Source organism: Anarhichas minor, unplaced genomic scaffold (genome assembly GCF_050575085.1).
Source record: "Anarhichas minor isolate MPS153535 unplaced genomic scaffold, ASM5057508v1 ptg000058l, whole genome shotgun sequence".
Classification (NCBI taxonomy): Eukaryota; Metazoa; Chordata; class Actinopteri; order Perciformes; family Anarhichadidae; genus Anarhichas; species Anarhichas minor.
In genome coordinates, this window is record NW_027466504.1 from 8,767,336 (window position 1) to 8,785,862 (window position 18,527).

General features: G+C 44.1%; 1 protein-coding gene across 2 annotated transcripts; it reads left to right on the forward strand.

The window, feature by feature from the left end:
* Positions 1–137: 137 nt before the first annotated feature.
* heatr5b (HEAT repeat containing 5B) lies at positions 138–18,348 on the forward strand. Of its 2 annotated transcripts, none has more exons than XM_076077425.1 (37): positions 138–233; positions 675–914; positions 1,001–1,212; positions 1,784–1,892; positions 2,073–2,222; positions 2,604–2,775; positions 2,858–3,015; positions 3,105–3,399; positions 4,886–5,041; positions 5,426–5,676; positions 5,832–5,943; positions 6,053–6,205; positions 6,301–6,400; positions 6,526–6,635; positions 6,724–6,887; positions 7,052–7,227; positions 7,418–7,523; positions 7,625–7,815; positions 8,091–8,250; positions 8,491–8,680; positions 8,893–9,062; positions 9,153–9,291; positions 9,384–9,566; positions 9,733–9,996; positions 10,626–10,709; positions 10,874–11,055; positions 11,165–11,233; positions 12,071–12,250; positions 12,352–12,592; positions 13,061–13,297; positions 13,533–13,660; positions 14,547–14,691; positions 14,916–15,188; positions 15,567–15,791; positions 15,912–16,063; positions 16,203–16,416; positions 17,153–18,348. In XM_076077425.1, exons 2-37 carry the CDS (start codon positions 789–791, stop codon positions 17,458–17,460), a joined length of 6,285 nt encoding a protein of 2,094 aa, XP_075933540.1. In that variant the 5' UTR covers positions 138–233; positions 675–788; the 3' UTR covers positions 17,461–18,348. The 2 variants fall into 2 exon arrangements, with proteins under 2 accessions (XP_075933540.1, XP_075933541.1); XM_076077426.1 differs by having other exon boundaries at positions 3,105–3,354.
* Positions 18,349–18,527: the final 179 nt, after the last annotated feature.

Consider the following 18,527-nt stretch of genomic DNA (forward strand, 5'->3'; position numbering starts at 1 on the left):
AAGTATACAGTTCTGGCGCTTTTGACAAATAAATCAAAATAAGGTATTTATTTTCAATAAACGTAGATAACTGAGGGAATAACATACACATAATGTGAAACATGTTTTGTTTTTGATTATGTTACAGCAATATATTCTGCACATTCATTTTCTGGTTTCAAGTCGGGCAAACTTTAATGGGACACCGCCGACACGTCGTCATCGTCGTCATTCATCCTGGGCATCGGAAACGGGTAGGATGAACAATTCCTCTACATTTATCTCATATTTTAGAAAGCTGTTATTGTTGAGGTGTTTTTGAACAGCTAACTGTTTTAAGAGATGATGATAGATAGATAACGCTCAGTTTGGGTGAGTGTGTGTGGAGCTCAGCTTGTTCCTCGTAGGAACTAACGTCAGCTAGCTTAGGCTGCTAACGAGCTGGTCTATCAACAGCTGGAGGCAGACAGCTGTCAGCGTAGAACAGATCAGTGTTAACGCTACCCAGCTTTGACAGTTCAGTGTGCTACACTCAATACGTCAAGTAAACACGGACTTATAAACGTCGTAAGCAGTGAAAGCTGCTATGACTTTGTAATTAATATCTGTGTCTCTTGCATAAACCTAATCAAGTTATTGCAGGACGATAAATGTCAGATCTCTAGTAACAGAAGTTCCGTTTTAATGCTGTCTAGGTGATCGGATGAAAGGGCGAATATCAGAGGAGAGACATCTACTGACAAGGCACACGCCCTAAGATAACTCTGCAGAGGCAAAGGTGTACAGCACTGTGTTTAAAGGTCCTGACCATGGAGCTGGCTCACAGTCTGCTGCTCAATGAAGATGCCTTGGCCCAGATCACCGAAGCAAAGAGGCCCGTCTTCATCTTCGAATGGCTCCGCTTCTTGGGCAAAGTGCTCGTGGCAGCGAATAAGGTGACCCGTACATATTTTTGGCATTGTTTTTCTGGGTGGGTTTCATTTGCGCCAGTTTGTGACTTTGTCGTGCATTTGCGTGGCAGGTGGACGTGAAGGAGAAACAGAAGAAGCTGGTGGAACAGCTGACTGGACTGATCAGCAGTGCCCCTGGACCGCCAACAAGGAAACTGCTGGCCAAAAACCTTGCTACCCTCTACAGCATCGGGGACACCTTCACTGTTTTCCAGACTTTGGATAAATGCAATGACATCATCAAAAGCAAGGATGACACGCCTGCGTACTTGCCAACAAAACTGTAAGATCCCACTTAATCGCAGCACTGTGTATTTAGAATACAGTGAGATATTCTGCTTGATAATATACACATTTGCATTAATATATTAGATGTTCAGCACTGCTCTGTGTTTCAGGCAGAAACTGTAGCCCACCTTCAAGGGTATTAGCAGTTAATCCCAATGTTAATCTGCAGGATGGCATTTCATGTTTAAAAGGGGAGATTAAGTGTACATGACCAGATGTTATCATGTGTCTCTTGGAAAGGAATCACAGTGGTTGAAGCGGCATCAGCGTTGTCCTGCAGTGTTTTACCATAGATGATAATATGTATGAAGCTGTGAGGTTAAATCTAACTCATGGCACAGGATATTAAGCCAGTCTGAATATTCTCAAGAGGAGATTTGCATTCTGAATGTGAAGATATCTGGAAATAAAAGAAACGCACAGTTATGGCAGATCAATTTCAAGAGACAATCTATTTTATATGTGCATTTAAGTTCTCTTCAACTATTGCATTGCATTGTTTATCAGTTTAAAGTGAACTGTAATGTGTCCTTTCATTTTAATGCATTCAGTAACTTTTCTTCCAGTGCTGCCGTGGCATGTGTTGGAGCTTTTTATGAGAAGATGGGCAGGATGCTGGGAAGCTCCTTTCCAGACACTATTAATAATCTTTTGAAGGCATTAAAGAGTGCTGAGGTAGGACTTTTACAATATTGGAAAATGGAATGCAGTTTTCCATTTTATTATAGCAAGAATGTATCAGGTCAAAGTGTGTACTGGAATATAGGAACAGAAACGAATAACTAAATAGATTTACTATTCAGAAACATGACATTTATTTGAATCCTCCTGTTTTTCCATACTTTGTTGATGTAGTCCCAAGGCAGAGGAGAGATCCTTCTCAGTCTGCAGAAGGTGCTCTATGGACTGGGGGGAGCTGCAGCCTCATGTCACAGAGATATCTACAAGAATGCCCGCTCTCTTCTCACAGACCGGTCCATGGCCGTACGCTGTGCTGTAGCAAAGGTTGGTCTCAGAAAAATATCGAATTGAGCTGTAAAATAGTTACAGATTACACTATATCTTTGCGATGTCATTTACGGTGACCAAACTCAAACGTGTCTTGCAAATCTCCACCCTACAGACCACTTCAACTGTATTGCATCGTCAGGCAACAGCTTGGGTCCATGTTAACTTCCTTCATTCATGTCATTCATGTAAAAGATACATAACAACTGTATATTGTACAAGCTGTAGGGCCAGTATATTGCAAAGACATGTATGAACTAAGCATTCAAATTGTTGATATGCATCATCAGTCTCTCTATGATAGATTCAATGTGTCCTGTACATGCATATTGTAGACGTTACTAACAGGACTCCATCTTTATTTGCTCGTCTGATCAGTGCCTGCTGGAGCTGCAGAATGAGGCAGTATTCATGTGGACCACAGAACTGGAGAACGTGGCCACTTTGTGCTACAAGGCCTTGGAAGGATCCAACTATGGCGTTCGGGTAGCCGTGGCCAAACTGCTGGGGACGGTCATGGCCACTGCCCTGCTGCCCAAACAAGCAGCTGGTAGATCAAAGAGTTAATTTGTGTAGTTTACGACTAACTCCACCACTTTAGTTCTTCATGAGCTCAATGCTTCTTTCCTCAGTGATGCGTCAGAACGTGAAGCGGGCCACTCTGGAGGAGGTGCTGGAGCTAATGGCCACAGGCTTTCTGCGTGGTGGCTCCGGCTTCCTGAAGAGCGGAGGGGAGATGTTGAAGGGGGGAGGCTCTGTCAGCAGGGAGGTGCGAGTGGGCATCACACAGGTGAGGTGACTCCTCAAGCGTAAGAATCTGAGCCTGCATTATCTCGTTTCAACCACTTGACGCGTGATCTTTCTTCATATCTCCCTTAGGCCTACGTTGTGTTCGTGACTACACTTGGTGGTCAATGGCTGGAGCGCAACTTTGCTACATTCCTGTCCCATGTTTTGGACCTAGTGTCTCACCCCCGGGCCACGCAGACACATGTTGAGGCTGTGTACTCGCGCCGCTGTGTTTCCTTCATGCTACGCGCCACCCTCGGGGGCTTACTTGGAGAGAAAGCCCAAATTGCAGCCGGCAAAGAACTCTGCCAAGCCATCAGCAAACAAATGAGGGCTGTGGGTAAGGAGGATGGGGGGGAAATATCACGGTTCAGAGCATTGCAGAGTAAGTACTCATCCATTATTATCACTTTTAATTCAGCCTTCATTCAGTTTCTACAATTCTTGCATGGTTGGCTCTTGTGTTGTAGACGGAGATGGTTTTTCTTTTTGTTGTGCGGAGATGGCTTTCCCTATTTCTGCTTTCCTTCTTGCTTTCTGCCTCTGCTTCTTTTGGATCACTCTCCTCCTATCTTTACTTTTTTTTAATTTATTTTTTTATCACAAGCAGCATCATAATGCCTGTAACATTATCCATTGCCAGCTCAGCATTTGAGTTACTCCTGCTTGCATTATTGCATAGCCTCCATGGCTGTTTGCCTGTTCTCTTATTGCATTACAGTCCCTACGGAGCATGACCTAACTCTCTCTGACTGTTGACGTCTGGCTTACACCAGCAGAAAAACTGCATGTGCCACTAAATTCACAGACACATTTAGTAGGAACAAGCCATTTCCCCCCACAGCAACACGACATAACATTTGCACGTTTGTCCATCATTAAGTTTTATTGATTTCCTCCAAATTTATTTTTTCCCCTGCATAACAGCACATCAATCATTTTTAAAATCACCTTTACCTCATTCAAAAAGGATGATTCTTACTCTGATTTGCTTTGCAACCTTTTAAACTGATGTAAACTATGTCAAACATACATTCTCTCGTTCATATTGTTGTTCAAACAGAAATTAAAAAGGATGTTGAATGTTGGTGTCTCTTCAGATGTGGTCCTGTGCTCTTTACTGTTCTTGCTGCTTTTCCATCCAGTTGGATCTGTGAGACTTCTTGAAATGAGACTTTGTGAAATATCCATGCTAAAAGTAACTTTAAAAATGTGTCCTGGATACATGATGGCAGTGGGACCCCCTAGTGTATGTTCCCCTCTTCATTCTACAGTTGGTCCCTGCTGTCCCAAGTTGTATGGAATAACATGACTGCCACAGTTCAAGAAGCAGCTTTAAATCTCTTCCGAAAGTCGTTTAGTTTCTTTCCTTTTGTGTGATCTTTCTTGACTGTCGTCTATTTTTGCTCTGAGGATTTAAGTTCTTGATAAATTACCCTCAGATATTCTAATCGGTGATCTTTCTGATTTCGAAAATGTTAGTGTTTTTCTCGTCACATTTATTCTTTAATACAACTATAATCTTTGTTTAATGCATTGCACCTTTTTTGTTTTTAAAAAAGATTCTCAGAGCAGTGCTGCCTATAGCAGCGTGCTCCTCAGTACGTTGAAGGATTGTATTGCTGCAGTTGAAATATTTTCATAATGTGTGACAGCAACACATGGACTAATGTGGACAGCCAGTTATGTTGTTACAATGCGTTTTATGTAACATGTCAGAATTAGTGCAGCTCACGTTATCCATCAATGCTGCACACATTGATTAGTAACGGGTTACCTTATTTTTAAGGATTTTAGAGCTTAATCAACAGCCTTTTATACTAACAAACCGACCGTGTTTGTTTTTCTTTCTCTGCCGCTTGTTTTTTCAGAGGCAGTTGTGAATGACATCAGTGGAGAGAACAAGGCGGGGGCCGCTGATGTCTCCGCCAGTCAGCATGTCATGGTGTGTGCCCTAAAGGAGCTGGGCAGTCTGGTTCAGAGCTTGAGTGCTACAGCCTCGCCACTCATTCAGGAGCCTTCTATAGGTGAGACGGACAAAATATTTAATTAATCGGACATGTGTTTCAGTGCTCTTAAGTGTCTATAAAGTGGGATTATATGGAGGATTATGCTCCTAACTGGAGTGAAAATTAGCTTACCAAGCCAACTTGTATAAATTTGGCCAGCATCTTCTCTAACTTTGGTTATGTATTCTAATGTTTTACTATCCTTTAAGCAGAATATTAGCTGCTAACAGCAATATAAATCTTGCAGCCACTTATTGTACTGACTGCAAAAATGTTCACTGTATGCGCAATTGTTGAGTATTACTCTTAAAGTAAAATACGTTGGAATCTCCCGCCAGAGGGAATTAACTTGGACTGGATTCCTTCACAACCTCGTAACATATTCCATGTCCTCTTCGCCAGGACTCCTTGAGACTGTAACTTCAGTGCTGCTGCACCCCAGCATGGCGGCGCGCTTGGCCGCTGCATGGTGCTTGCGCTGTGTCGCCGTGGCGCTGCCGTATCAGTTGACCCCACTGCTGGACCGCTGTGCGGAGAGAATCAACAACCTGAAGACTTCGCCTGAGGCTGTGAGCGGCTACAGCTTCGCGATGGCTGCTCTGCTGGGAGGCATACACCAGTGTCCACTGGGTATCCCCCACTCCAAGGGCAAGGTGTGTGGCCTGGGAATTTCATCTTATTGGCTGCTTCTCTTGTAGATCTAGTCATTTACATCTTGCTACTTATTTTAGCCCTGATTGGCCTTCTGTACCAGCCTCATTGATTGCCCTACAGAGATTTAAGGGTTATCTGTGTTCTTTTCTTGTAGTTGGTGGTGAGTATAGCCGAAGACCTCCTGAGGACAGCTGCTCAGAATAGTCGACTGTCCCTGCAGCGCACGCAGGCTGGATGGCTGCTGCTGGGTGCCCTCATGACTCTGGGTGAGCCTCCCAGACAGCTCTCTCTTAGTTCTTGGCCTTGATTCGTCAACAGTACTGTCTCCCTCTCTTCTTGCTGACGACGTTGCCACCACATTACGCTTGTTCTCAGGTCCCTCCCTCGTGCGCTATCACCTTCCCAAGATGCTGCTGCTGTGGAGGAACGTGTTTCCTCGCTCCCAGAAGGAGCTGGAGGCAGAAAAGGCCAGAGGAGACTCCTTCACCTGGCAGGTCACCCTGGAGGGCCGAGCTGGAGCACTGTGTGGTAAAGCCAACACACCACCCTGTACAGCTGCACATGCTCTGTAATGTGAGCGGACGCACTTCTGACCAACACGCCTGCTCCTTTGTCTTCTGTAGCCATGCGCAGCTTTGTGGCCCACTGTCCCGAGCTGCTTACAGAAGATGTGATCCGCAGACTGATGACACCCATTGAATGTGCCATGACCATGATGTCTCAGTGAGTGGGATGCTTTTAAGTGTGATGGAGGATTTCAGGACACGCAGTTCATTGTGTGATAACTACTTCCTGCATTTCTTTCACTGTTTCCAGATTATATATCTAATGCTTGTAATGTTTTTCAGTGTCCCTGCCATCATTAAGGTCCATGGTGCTCACCTGAAAGCAAGTGCAGCGATGGTGAGGCTGCGGTTGTACGACATCCTGGCTCTATTGCCTCCCAAGACCTATGAAGGTAACACAGTCACTTCTGCTTTTATTTTCACAGATGTAAATAACGTTTCAGGAAGCGTTTTTTATAAAACAGTTTTCTTCTTGTGCAGGCAGCTTCAACGCCCTCCTGAGGGAGCTGGTGGCCGAGTTCACTTTGACTGACAACTCGGCCAACACTACCACCTCCTTGCTGCGCTCTCTCTGTCACTGTGACGACAGTGTGCTCATGGGTTCATGGCTACAGGAGACCGACCACAAATGCATCGAGGATCAGGTGAGTGAAATCATCAATGACATGATGAATCCAAACACGACTACATGTTCTAAGAATAAAGAAATTCTCATTTCCTTTGTGAATTGGTTGACAATAACTGTCTATCTATTGTTACGTGAAGTCTTGGTCACGGTTGACTCTACTGTGTGATTGTTCCTAAACAGCTGCAGCCCAACAGTGCGTCTGGCAGCGGCGCTCTGGAGCACGATCCCTCCTCAATCTACCTGCGTGTTCCCATAGGCGAGGCCATCCCAGGGCCTCTCCCTTTGGGTGTGTCCGTCATCGACGCTTCAGTGGCTCTGTTTGGTGTAGTTTTTCCACATGTCTCCTCCAAACACAGGTGAGGAGTTTAGTTCTTGCTGCGGACATATGGACATGTTTGCAGCATGTCAACAGGTTGCGTCTTATGTTTTTGTGATATGTTGTTTCTCTTGTTGGTTTTTGTTATGTATTTATATTCACTGTTGACTTGTTGTGAAGCTCTTAACATGCTTGTTTGTAATATATTCGACCCGACTTATATGATTCAGGCTGCAGATGCTGGACCACTTTGCAGAGTGCATAAAACAGGCTAAAGGAATTCGACAGCAGGCGGTCCAACTGAACATCTTCACTGCAGTGCTTAGTGCCCTCAAGGTGAGATAACTTGTTTCATATCCTCTTAAGACAGAAATATCATGTTTCATTATTCGGGTAATATATACAACGAGAAATAATGTACCTCCTCCTGACCGAAGGGTTTGGCTGAGAACAAGAGTACTCTGGGCCCTGAGGAGGTGCGTAAGTCGGCCCTGGCCCTGGTGATGGGAGCGTTGGACAATCCCAACCCCATCCTGCGCTGTGCTGCTGGAGAGGCTCTGGGCAGGATGGCTCAGGTGGTTGGAGAGGCTACCTTCATCGCCAGAATGGCACAGACCAGCTTTGATAAGTACGCATTTCATATCTTTATTTATTTTTATTGTTAAGTCTCTGTCTATTCTATTATTCTCCTTGTCAAGATCAAGGCAAACCACCGTTATAATCAGTTACAGAGAAAAAAAAAACATTCACATTTTATTAGAAGTCAAGAATGTTTTCAGGAAGATACAAATTGTTTTTGGTTTTTCATTGTCCTCATAATCTATCTTGATCTGAATCTAGCTTACATCTCTATCCTTTGCTTTAATCGTGTGATCCATATCTCTTCTCCTCCTCTCTTTCCAGACTGAAGTCTGCCCGCGATGTAGTATCAAGGACGGGCCATTCACTGGCTCTCGGCTGTCTGCATCGATATGTTGGAGGGATTGGCTCAGGCCAGCACTTAAAGACCAGTGTCAGCATCCTTTTGGCTCTGGCCCAGGATGGGTCCTCTCATGAGGTCCAGGTACAGTGAATTACGCAGGAGGAATGAATTTTACAATTCACCACAATTGATAGAAAATAGGAAAATATATTTTTCTTTGTTTTTCATCTAAACTGAATTACTATAGTTTGGTTTACTTGGAGTAATGTGTGTTGTTTTTCTATTGTACTTTAATGTTTTAGCAATATTTAAATTAAAAATCATTATTTGTGCTTTATACATCACTATTCAGATATTCTCCATCTATTTTTCTTCCGACAGACATGGGCTCTGCACTCTCTGGCTCTGATTGTGGATTCTAGTGGTCCCATGTACAGAGGCTATGTGGAGCCTACGCTGTCCCTGGTGCTCACCCTGCTCCTCACTGTGCCACCGTCTCACACAGAGGTGCACCAGTGTTTGGGCCGCTGCTTAGGAGCTCTCATCACCACTGTGGGACCAGAATTACAGGGTAACTGTGGCAGAAATAGAATCACAAACCTCCTCGACTCTGTCACTTAATCATAATATTCCCATAAAATACCCTTCCCCGGCCAGCAGGTGGCAGTGTAATCACACTAACAGCTGCTGAAGTAGACTCGAAGACATACTGTGTATCCTACAACTGCTAAAATTCTGAATATTATTGTCTCTCTTTCTAATCTGTGTCATTCGGTTTGCTAGGAAATGGAGCCACTATCTCCACCATCCGCTCGTCCTGCCTGGTTGGCTGTGCCATAATGCAGGACCACTCTGATTCCCTTGTGCAGGCAGCTGCCATCTCATGTTTGCAGCAGCTGCACATGTTCGCTCCACGCCATGTTAACCTGTCCAGCCTGGTGCCCTGTCTCTGTGTAAGACATGATGAGACACGATGAGTTCCAGGCTATAGTAGTTGTAGTTTCTTTTTAATCATAATTTCCTGCTGTATGGGGTTCCTGCAGGTGCACCTATGCAGCTCTCATCTGTTGCTGCGCCGTGCTGCCGTTGCCTGCCTGAGGCAGCTCGCTCAGAGAGAGGCTGCAGAGGTCTGTGAGTATGCCATGAGCCTGGCGAAGAGACCAGGAGACAACACTACAATCAGTGAGTGCAAATCTTGAACCTGACGAGAGCATTTTGTTTAGTAAACATACCTAAGAGAGACTCTTACTGTGTTGACTCTGTCCCTGGATTAGAACATCTGAACATCACTGAAACTGGTCTGGAGGGCGTTCTGTTTGGCATGCTGGATCGGGAGACGGACAGGAAGCTGTGCTCTGATATCCATGATACACTGGGCCACATGCTGTCGTCTCTTGCTGTGGAAAAGCTTTCTCATTGGCTGAAACTCTGCAAGGACGTCCTGGCAGCAACTACAGGTAAATCTTTAAAGAAGTTAAGATTTCAAAATAAAGGCTAGAACATGAAACAAAGCATCAAACAGCAGTCAAGGCAGGTTTATTCTACGACCCAATACCAGTTTAAATGTTTTGTGTCTTTTCTTTTAAATCCTTGTATCGTGTCTGTGTCCAATTGCTCTTTCAGATGTAGGAGGACCGGTTGTAATCGAGGTGGAAAAGGATGAGGATGAGGATGAGGAAGACTCGGAGAAAAAAGACGAGATGGACGATGACACCATGTTCACAGGTCTGGGTGAAGATGACAAGTCGAAGCCCTCTGTGGCGCCGCGCTGGGTGACGCGGGTATTTGCCGCGGACTGTTTGTGCCGCATCATCCTGCTGTGTGAGAGTGACAAAGCACACTTTGACCTGGCAGCTGCCCGCTCTGCACAAGCCAAGAACCCCAAAGGTACGATCCACCATGCTGCCAGAACAGAGGAGCTCAGAGGACTTGAGATTGATTTATGCCATCTGTGATCTGTGCTTCAAATTGATTTTCTAAAGTCATATACCGATATTAAAACTGTTGCTTACATACAGAACATATTTTCTACTAACCGATGGCCCAGCTGTTTGTTTAGTACAGACTGTTTGTTTGGTTTCTATATATTTTTGTGACCTCCAAGTGTTGCTGCTGAATAAAGCTCATTCATGTGTGCTTTTATGTAAAGATGGAAGAAAGCTAGAGATGAGTAAGCAAAAGTGGGAGGGATGTTTTTTTCCCCCTGTGACAGACAGAGGAGCCGGTATTTATATAAGCTCCTCTGAAGTAAAGCAGCCTTCTACAGACCATACAGTAATGACACAGTGTAGTGATTTTGCAGCTCTGGAAGCAGCTAAGCCACATTTAGTGACTGGGATTGAGTGGACGGTTGGTCTGCATATTGGTGTGTCCAACTAATCCCTTGAAAGGTGCACTTCAGCTGAAACTCGACGAAAGCCAAGCCTCAAGGTCAATATCTGGCTTCTTTGAGTCAGCCTTGAAAAAAACTGATTTGTTGTGTCCTTCTGTATTGAATCTTTTCAATTAATTCTCAGGAAAAAGCAAACACAGTGACATTGGAGGAGGCAACATTTCTACTGTCTTGCTGACGTGCAAACCATCATCAAAGAACAAAAAAAGTACATAAACATTGACTGGCAAAGGTTGAAATGAACATAAATCTGTTATACATTCTATTTTCTGATTGATTAATGTGGCTTCTCACTGAGGTCACATTCCTGACAGTGATTTTCAAATTGTTTCTATTCCTCACTCGATCCTTGTTCCATCTTTGTCCATCTAGGAGATCCGTTGGTGCTCCATTTGTCTGACCTCATCCGCATGGCCTTCATGGCGGCCACAGACCACAGTAACCAGCTGAGGATGGCCGGCCTGCAGGCCCTGGAGGACATCATTAAAAAGTTTGCGTCCGTACCAGAGCCCGAGTTCCCGGGACACGTTATCCTGGAGCAATACCAGGCCAATGTGAGTCAGAAACACATCAGATTGCATGATGCTGCAAGAGTCCCAAAATGATAATAACGCAGCAAAAACAAAATGGAAAAAGTGAACATTGTACCATGTATTCATTTAGGTCGGAGCTGCCCTCAGACCTGCATTTTCACCTGATACACCGTCTGACATAACAGCGAAGGCATGCCAGGTAAGAAACTCTGCTCCGTTACCATTTAGAAGAAACTTTATAACAGCTATTAGCTGTAAACCCTTTCACTCCATAGCCCTGTTTGATGGGATACACCTAACCAGCTCTGTTTGTACTGTAACATTAATTCTAATAAGCAGCCTTACAGATATTTACAGACTTTATTTTGATGGTGCTTCTACAGTGATGGTTAATTGCAACTGCAGTGACTCATCATCCCCTCAGAACCCAGCAGTGTCGTGTTTAATGCCTTAATTGCTCGACTTATTTGACTGATGTGAAGAATGAGTGACAGTGGAAAAAAATAAACATGTCAGCAGTATTATTAAAAACCTTTCTCTTTGACATTTTCTATCTGTTTCTCTGGATTAGGGTTTGTGCTCTCAGACCTTTTCTGTTCTTGATCTCAGGGTTTGTCTTTTCTAAATGTGAAGATGAACTCAGAACAACATAGAAAACAAAATATAGATCATAACACCTGGTACCACCCCAAGGGGGTAACATTACCTCGAGAGGGATGTGACTGTTGTTCAAATAAGCAAAAAAGATGGCTCGCTAAGTACATTTGCATCTTAACTCATTTGTAGCTCTCCTTCTCCTGCCCTTGGCCCCGAGACACTCTAATAACACTTCTCCTCAGAATGATGTAATCTTATAATGTCTGCTCCACTTGTACAGCCCAAACATGTCTGCCCTATTTATTAATAACTGCTCTTTGTCATACAGCCCCCTGTATGATGGCTAATCCACCTTGAACGCTCTGTTATGTAATGCAGGTTAAGGCGGTGGGTGCTGTAAATGGTCAATTTGTTTCATCATTCATTACTGTGACCACAGGTGTGTAGTACGTGGATTGGAAGTGGCGTAGTCAGTGACCTCAATGACCTGCGGCGAGTCCACAACCTGCTGGTGTCGTCGCTGGACAAGGTGCAGGCTGGGAAAGGCTCATCCAGTCAGCTGTACAGCGAGAGTGCCACCACGATGGAGAAACTGGCCGTGCTAAAGGCGTGGGCTGAGGTGAGACCGAGGACCTCGGTCCGAGTACTGTCACGGATTTCTTATATTCGAGATGATGTACATCATAAGGCTGACTATACACACCGGCTTTTCTTTCTCAGGTGTATGTGGTGGCAATGAAGATCAAGAAAGACGCAGAGTCTAAGCCTGCCAAACCCGTCCGAAATGGAGACGACGACGAGGATGAGGATGATCTGGGCGCCAACGTGCTTCCACCCGACAGCCTCATCACTTTGGTGCAGCCAGAGCTGCCCTCGCTGAGCCGCCTGTGGCTGGCCATGCTGCGAGACTACGCTCTGCTCACTCTGCCTGCTGAGTTTTCCAGTCAGCTGCCCCCTGAAGGTACAAGGCAGATTCTTCTCCTACCAAGATCACATTGCTGTCAAATCTCTTCACACGCATGGACACACTGTTACATTGCATTGTAGACCTGCAGTGTTTCTAATAGTAGATGGATATTTAGTCAACTTCAAGCACTAGCCTTTGAGTTCTTTGCTCTAGTTTTGGTCCAATAAAAGTTGTGATTTTATTCTCTAGAGAGCAACTCGAGACGTTACAAAAATAATAAAATGTCAACAAAAACACTGACTATCATTCTGTCAAATAGCTGTTTGATGGGATCAGATGTTCCAGCACATTATTAGAGATGTTATGGGGCACATGTACTGAATATTTCAGGTGGCCTTAGCATAAATATACAATTTAGGGGCATGTATTTGAATACGGTGCATTTGTAAACAATTCCAATAGCCTTTCAAAGTAATATGGTTAAACCCAAGGCATTTCCCATTGTTGTGTGTCCGTGTTCAGGTGGAGCATTTTATACTCCAGAGACTATAGACACAGCAAGGATCCACTATCGCGGTTCATGGGCCCCCGTGCTGCATGCTGTGGCCCTGTGGCTGAGCAGCACCGGGTTCGGCGCTGGTGCAGAGAAAGAAGAGGTTCCCTCATCTCTCTCCAGGGCTCCTGCCATCCCTCAAGCACCCTCCCCCACCACAAAGACCTTTGAGGAGTCGGTCAAAGACAGGATGCATCTAATGTTGGGTAAAGAGACACACAGCATTTGTGGTATATAGTATTCATGTTACTGTGTTTTTACTGTTTGGCTCTTATTAAGCCCTGCCACTCCCTAATATAGGTATTCTTCTAAAAAACCTGAACACTTTTTCATAGCCACAGATCCACCTCACATCTGGAGACAGTTACAGGGGTGGCGGCGGATAGAAAAAGAGAATAGTATGAACACATCCTAAGTGCGTTTCTGTGTTCTGGCTCTCAGGTGTCAGTATAGAGTTTCTTTGCTTCCCCCGGCCCGAGGAGCCCATGGAACATGTGATGTCCTGCCTGCAAGCCCTATTCACTCTGCTGGAATCTCCAAGTGCTAAGATCCATATCGCAGAGGACCAGGTAAAGACCCAAGTTTGAGTGCAGAAATAACAGGAAGAGCGAGACGGTAGAAGATTTGTATCACTTTAATAGAATTTGAATTTTGTTAAAAAATGTATTTGAAATAATATAGTGTATAGATAAATATTAAAACCTTGTGCTGCATTGCTGTCATATGTTAACAGAAATTCAAGCACTGCATAAACCCAAATGAAATAGTAACTTTTACAAAGTACAAAATAAGAGAGAGTGGATTGTATGCATGGCCTCCGTTGTTTACACCTTGCATTAGTTAGTTCATTAGTCTAGTTCAAGTGATATATTGACCAGTGACTGATCACCACCTTAGTGCAAATATGTGGTGAATACCGCAGGACCACGTGATATTTACTGGCTTTACAAGACAACACGGATCGCTCCAATGCGCGCCATTAAACAATTAGCCGCCACACAATAGATGATGGGATACTGAGAGCTTCAAAGGATACATAGATTGTGTTCTACAAATTCAGAAAAAAGCTGGGGTTTTTTCAGCTCTCTCCTGCTGCCACACAGTCATTACAATCCACTTACCATCTCTGTGTGCGTGGTAGTGGGGACATCCTTCTCGCTTTAGCCTATTTTATATTATATTAATGAAGATTTTCTGTTCTTTGAATAGCAAAAAAATTAAATTGAATTTCTGTTACCATACAGTATGAAAGTGTTTGAAGATGTTTTTATTGAGATTGAAACATTTGACAAACTGTATAAAACCATTTATTACTCTGATAAAACAACTACTTGTGGACCTGTTGGCAATGAGCCAAGATGGTGAGTATAATGTGTCGAGCATTATTATGAACATCGATGTTCACATTCCCGGTGTTTCAGAGGGGCATTACTGTAAATGTCATTTCTGTTGTAGCTGCTGGCAGTGGAGCTGCTGAACGTGCTCCACAGGCTGCTGCTGACCCGGGATCCTCCTGCTGTACAGCTCCAGGTCATTGCTGTGGTACAGGAGACCATCAGGGCTGCACAGGACCATCTGCAGCGACAGAAAGCCAGCAAGGGTCAGGAACTAACACACTCTCAAGGCTCAGCCTTGTTTAATTTACATTACACTTAAAAACACTGTTTTATTCTGAAAACGCAAAACTCACCGTGCTGTGAAAGATGACTGAACAAAAGCGTGTTGATATCAATTTTAAGTCTGTTAAGTGTTATCTTCATAGTCAAGTTGTTTCACATTGTGTGACTGTTTGAGTGATCTAGGTCACTATGATATTTTGTTCAGGCAAAGAGGAAGAAGGCGAGAAAGACTCTCTGCCCAGCCTCGGGGAAGGAGGAGACACGGGGGAGCTCGTACCCGGCAAGTCTCTGGTGTTTGCGGCCATGGAGCTGCTCGTGTTCGTGCTGGTCCGCCACTTACCACAGCTTAATGCACGCGTGAAGGAGTCGCCCAGCCATGTGCCTCTCAGGCCTCAGCGACTACCTGAAGAAAGTGCACGCCTGGTGGCAAACACGGTATCCATCCTGGCAGAACTGCCATCTCTCTGCTCTCCTGCTGGTGAGGCCTGAAGCAAACTACAACAACACACACTCACACACACACACCAGGCAAAATCTGAAAAAAGGCATAGATCTGTAGACTCACAGTACATATTGATAGCAAAGCTCTGTTCCAACTTGAATGTTTTATTTAGAATTATTAGCTTGCTTGGCCTGCATTGTTGAGGTTTGCGTCTGCTATTGATGAACTAAACTCTTAAACTCAAGCTGACAAAGGCTGTTTCTGCCGGGGTCTCTTTTCGCCTTCCAATGACAGTATGGTATTAGCTTCATGCAATTGTGTGAGATTAGGAGTAAGTATGAATATTATTAGCATAGCAGTGTGGAGTTCGCTGTGAAATGCCCATTCCTCACAGTCTCTCTTCACCTTGTACAGGAAGCATGACCATCCTTCCCACGGTGCTCTTCCTAATCACGGGGGTGCTGAGGGAAGCTGCAGTTAAGACTGCTGACAACTCGGTGCCTGTGACCGTGTCAGCCACCCTGCAGGGCATCAAGACCATCATCACCTCCCCACTGGCCCGGGTGGAGAGCATGCAGACACAGTGGACCGGCCTCGTGAGGAGCAGCCTGGCGTCTGTACTCGAGCACTCACAGCCAGGTAAGCAAATGCACACTTGTGTTTGACCGTGAGCTGTGGCCCTTCTGCTGAGGGGGTAAGAAAACAGTATGACATCATTATTCATTGACAGTTTTGCATGCTTCTTGTGTATTTCTATAGATGAGTCCAGGCCCGACATGGATGAGGTCAGTATGTTAACAGCCATCACACTCTTCCTGCTGTCTGCCAGCAATGAACTTGTAGGAGTAACCGTCCTGCAGAAAGGCTGCATGGACCGCTTCCGAAATGCCCTCAACTCTAACGATCCCTGGGTAAGCACCTATGAATACAAACACAGCTGAGGTATGGTGAGAATCTCAACCTGGACACAGTCTGAATGCCTGAACAAAAGGTGTATTCCAGATGTGTGTGGTCAAGTTAATATGAGTGATTTCATTCTTTTTGCCGCAGGTTCAGGCACGGTGTTACCAGCTGCTGTTGTCAGTGTTTCAGCACTCCAGCCGTGCGCTGTCTACTCCGTACATCCACGCTCTGGCTCCAGTGATGGTGGAGAAGCTGAAGGCGGTGGAGCGCAGTCGGCCAGGGACTGCTGCTGAGCTGCAGGCTGTGCAGGAGGGCATCAGGGTCCTAGAGAATCTGGTCGGCATGGGTGAAGAGCAGAACCGTAAGTATGCCTCCGCCTAATGGACCGATACAGTGGCGTATTTGTTCCATTAAAGTGTTTAGCTCCATTAAAGGAGGCCTCTTAAAGTGTTTAGCTCTGTGCCTTTGGATGTGCGCTGTCAAAGATCAGAGCAATATAGCATTGAAAGCTCCATTTTAGAATCCCTGCTCTGGTTTACTGTCAATTGAACTATTGATTCCAACATTACGTGATATAATATATTCTATTTCATGTATTCAAATTGTGTATTTTGTTTCCCCAATTATCTTGTTCCTGCTTCCTCTTGTTTTTATTTCCCAAGTAAAGCAAGCTGCACTGCGTACTTGGGTAATGCTATAAAAACGTTGATTGATTTCATACTTGTGGTATATTCTATTTAATATGCAGCTTGTGCTATGCATCACATATTTAGGGCCACTATTACAGAATATTTTCATTACAAATTGATCTGCAGATAATTTCATTGACGAATCTCTTGGCCTAAAAAATGTCAGGAAACAGTAAAACAATATATGTGCAGTTTATGGTGACGTCTTCAGAAGTCTTGTTTTGTCTGACTAACAATATTAAGTGCTCTAATGAACGGAAAATCAGCAAATCATCACATTGGGGTATTCCGCTTATTTGTGGCCTTATTTCCTTTTGTGTTCGGTGCAGTTAAACTCTCTCAGCCCTTTTCGGTCCATCTTATTAGTTTTGCCGTTGGTGATTATCTTTTTATTATTTGTTTTAATAGGGGTGCAGTTGCTGGCTCTTCTTGTTCCAACGCTTGTCTCCTACCTTTTGGATGAAAATGCCATCTCCTCTGCGCCCCAAGTCTCCAGAGCCCTGCATGAGTTTGCCCTTCAGAACTTGATGCGGATTGGCCCCCTCTATCCAGCTGCGTTCAAGATAGTAATTGGTGCAGCACCTGAGCTTAAAATCCGTTTGGAATCTGCTATACGGGCCAATCAGGCCAGCAGCAGAGCCAAAGCTGCGGCCAGGCTAGCTCAGCCGACTGTGCAGGCTGCACCAACCATCAAACTCAAGACGAGCTTCTTCTGAAGTCCCCGAAATGAACCGTACATTCTTGCAGCCTAAATTAACTTTGTCTCTTTAGGTTTGTTTTGTTGTCTGTCAGCAGAGCACCACATGTCGTGTTTGTATCAGCTACAGTTTCTTATTAAGTGTGTTTATTTATTCGACATGTCATCGTTGTTTTTGATGAGTGAGAACTCTTCTTGAAGTCATGAAGGAAATTATGTAAATATCATTAAAAGGCATTTGAATGTTCACTTTTTAAAAAAGCTCACTTTAAAGTTCGTAGGAAGTTTTGATTGTGTGAATGTATCATTTGTGGACTTGATGCACATTTACAAAGGGACACAATTTACATCTTTTCTCCTGATGTCCTTTTTGTCTGGTCATCATCCCTCACTATTCAGAAGTTGATGTTAACTGTGCCATTTTTCTGTGATTTTTTTTGCATCACCGTGTCCTTTTGATTCCAATCATGCATGTTTGTTACATGGCGCTGGTTTAGTACATGACCTCATGGTCTGCTGATTGTTAGTTTCTTATTTTTTGTTTGTGTTTTTCTCCTTAATTATGTTGTAAACATTCATTTTGATCATCGCTATTTTAAACAGAATGAGATTTTATTAGAGCCCATTGAATATTAAACACATCATGCTTTCAAATTATTTTTGGAGCAAAATATGTAATTCTAGTCTGCTGATAAATGGGCGGGTACTACATCATGTAAACTACAGTATGTGCTTCATATCATCCAGATTGTTGTATTGCTTATAATTGATTTTTGATCCATATCAGTCTGTGTAATTGCTACATGAATGGGTGAGCTTCAGCTAAAATAACTTAGCAGATTGTTTGAAATGGTCCGATATAACGTTCCACTTTCTTTGAAATGTGAATAAAGTTGCTTTGACCTCACTCTGCTTATGTCTGTATATTATAACCGATGAACCCAGTTGTGTAATAAATACTGACGCAGGATCTGTAACAGAATGTACAAGATTTTTACATTTCTAGTAAAATTGGTAAAATAAACAAGGAGGCTGTTCCTTCGGGGAGTCCGGGTAAGTGAATCGAGCGCCCCCAACCAACATGCT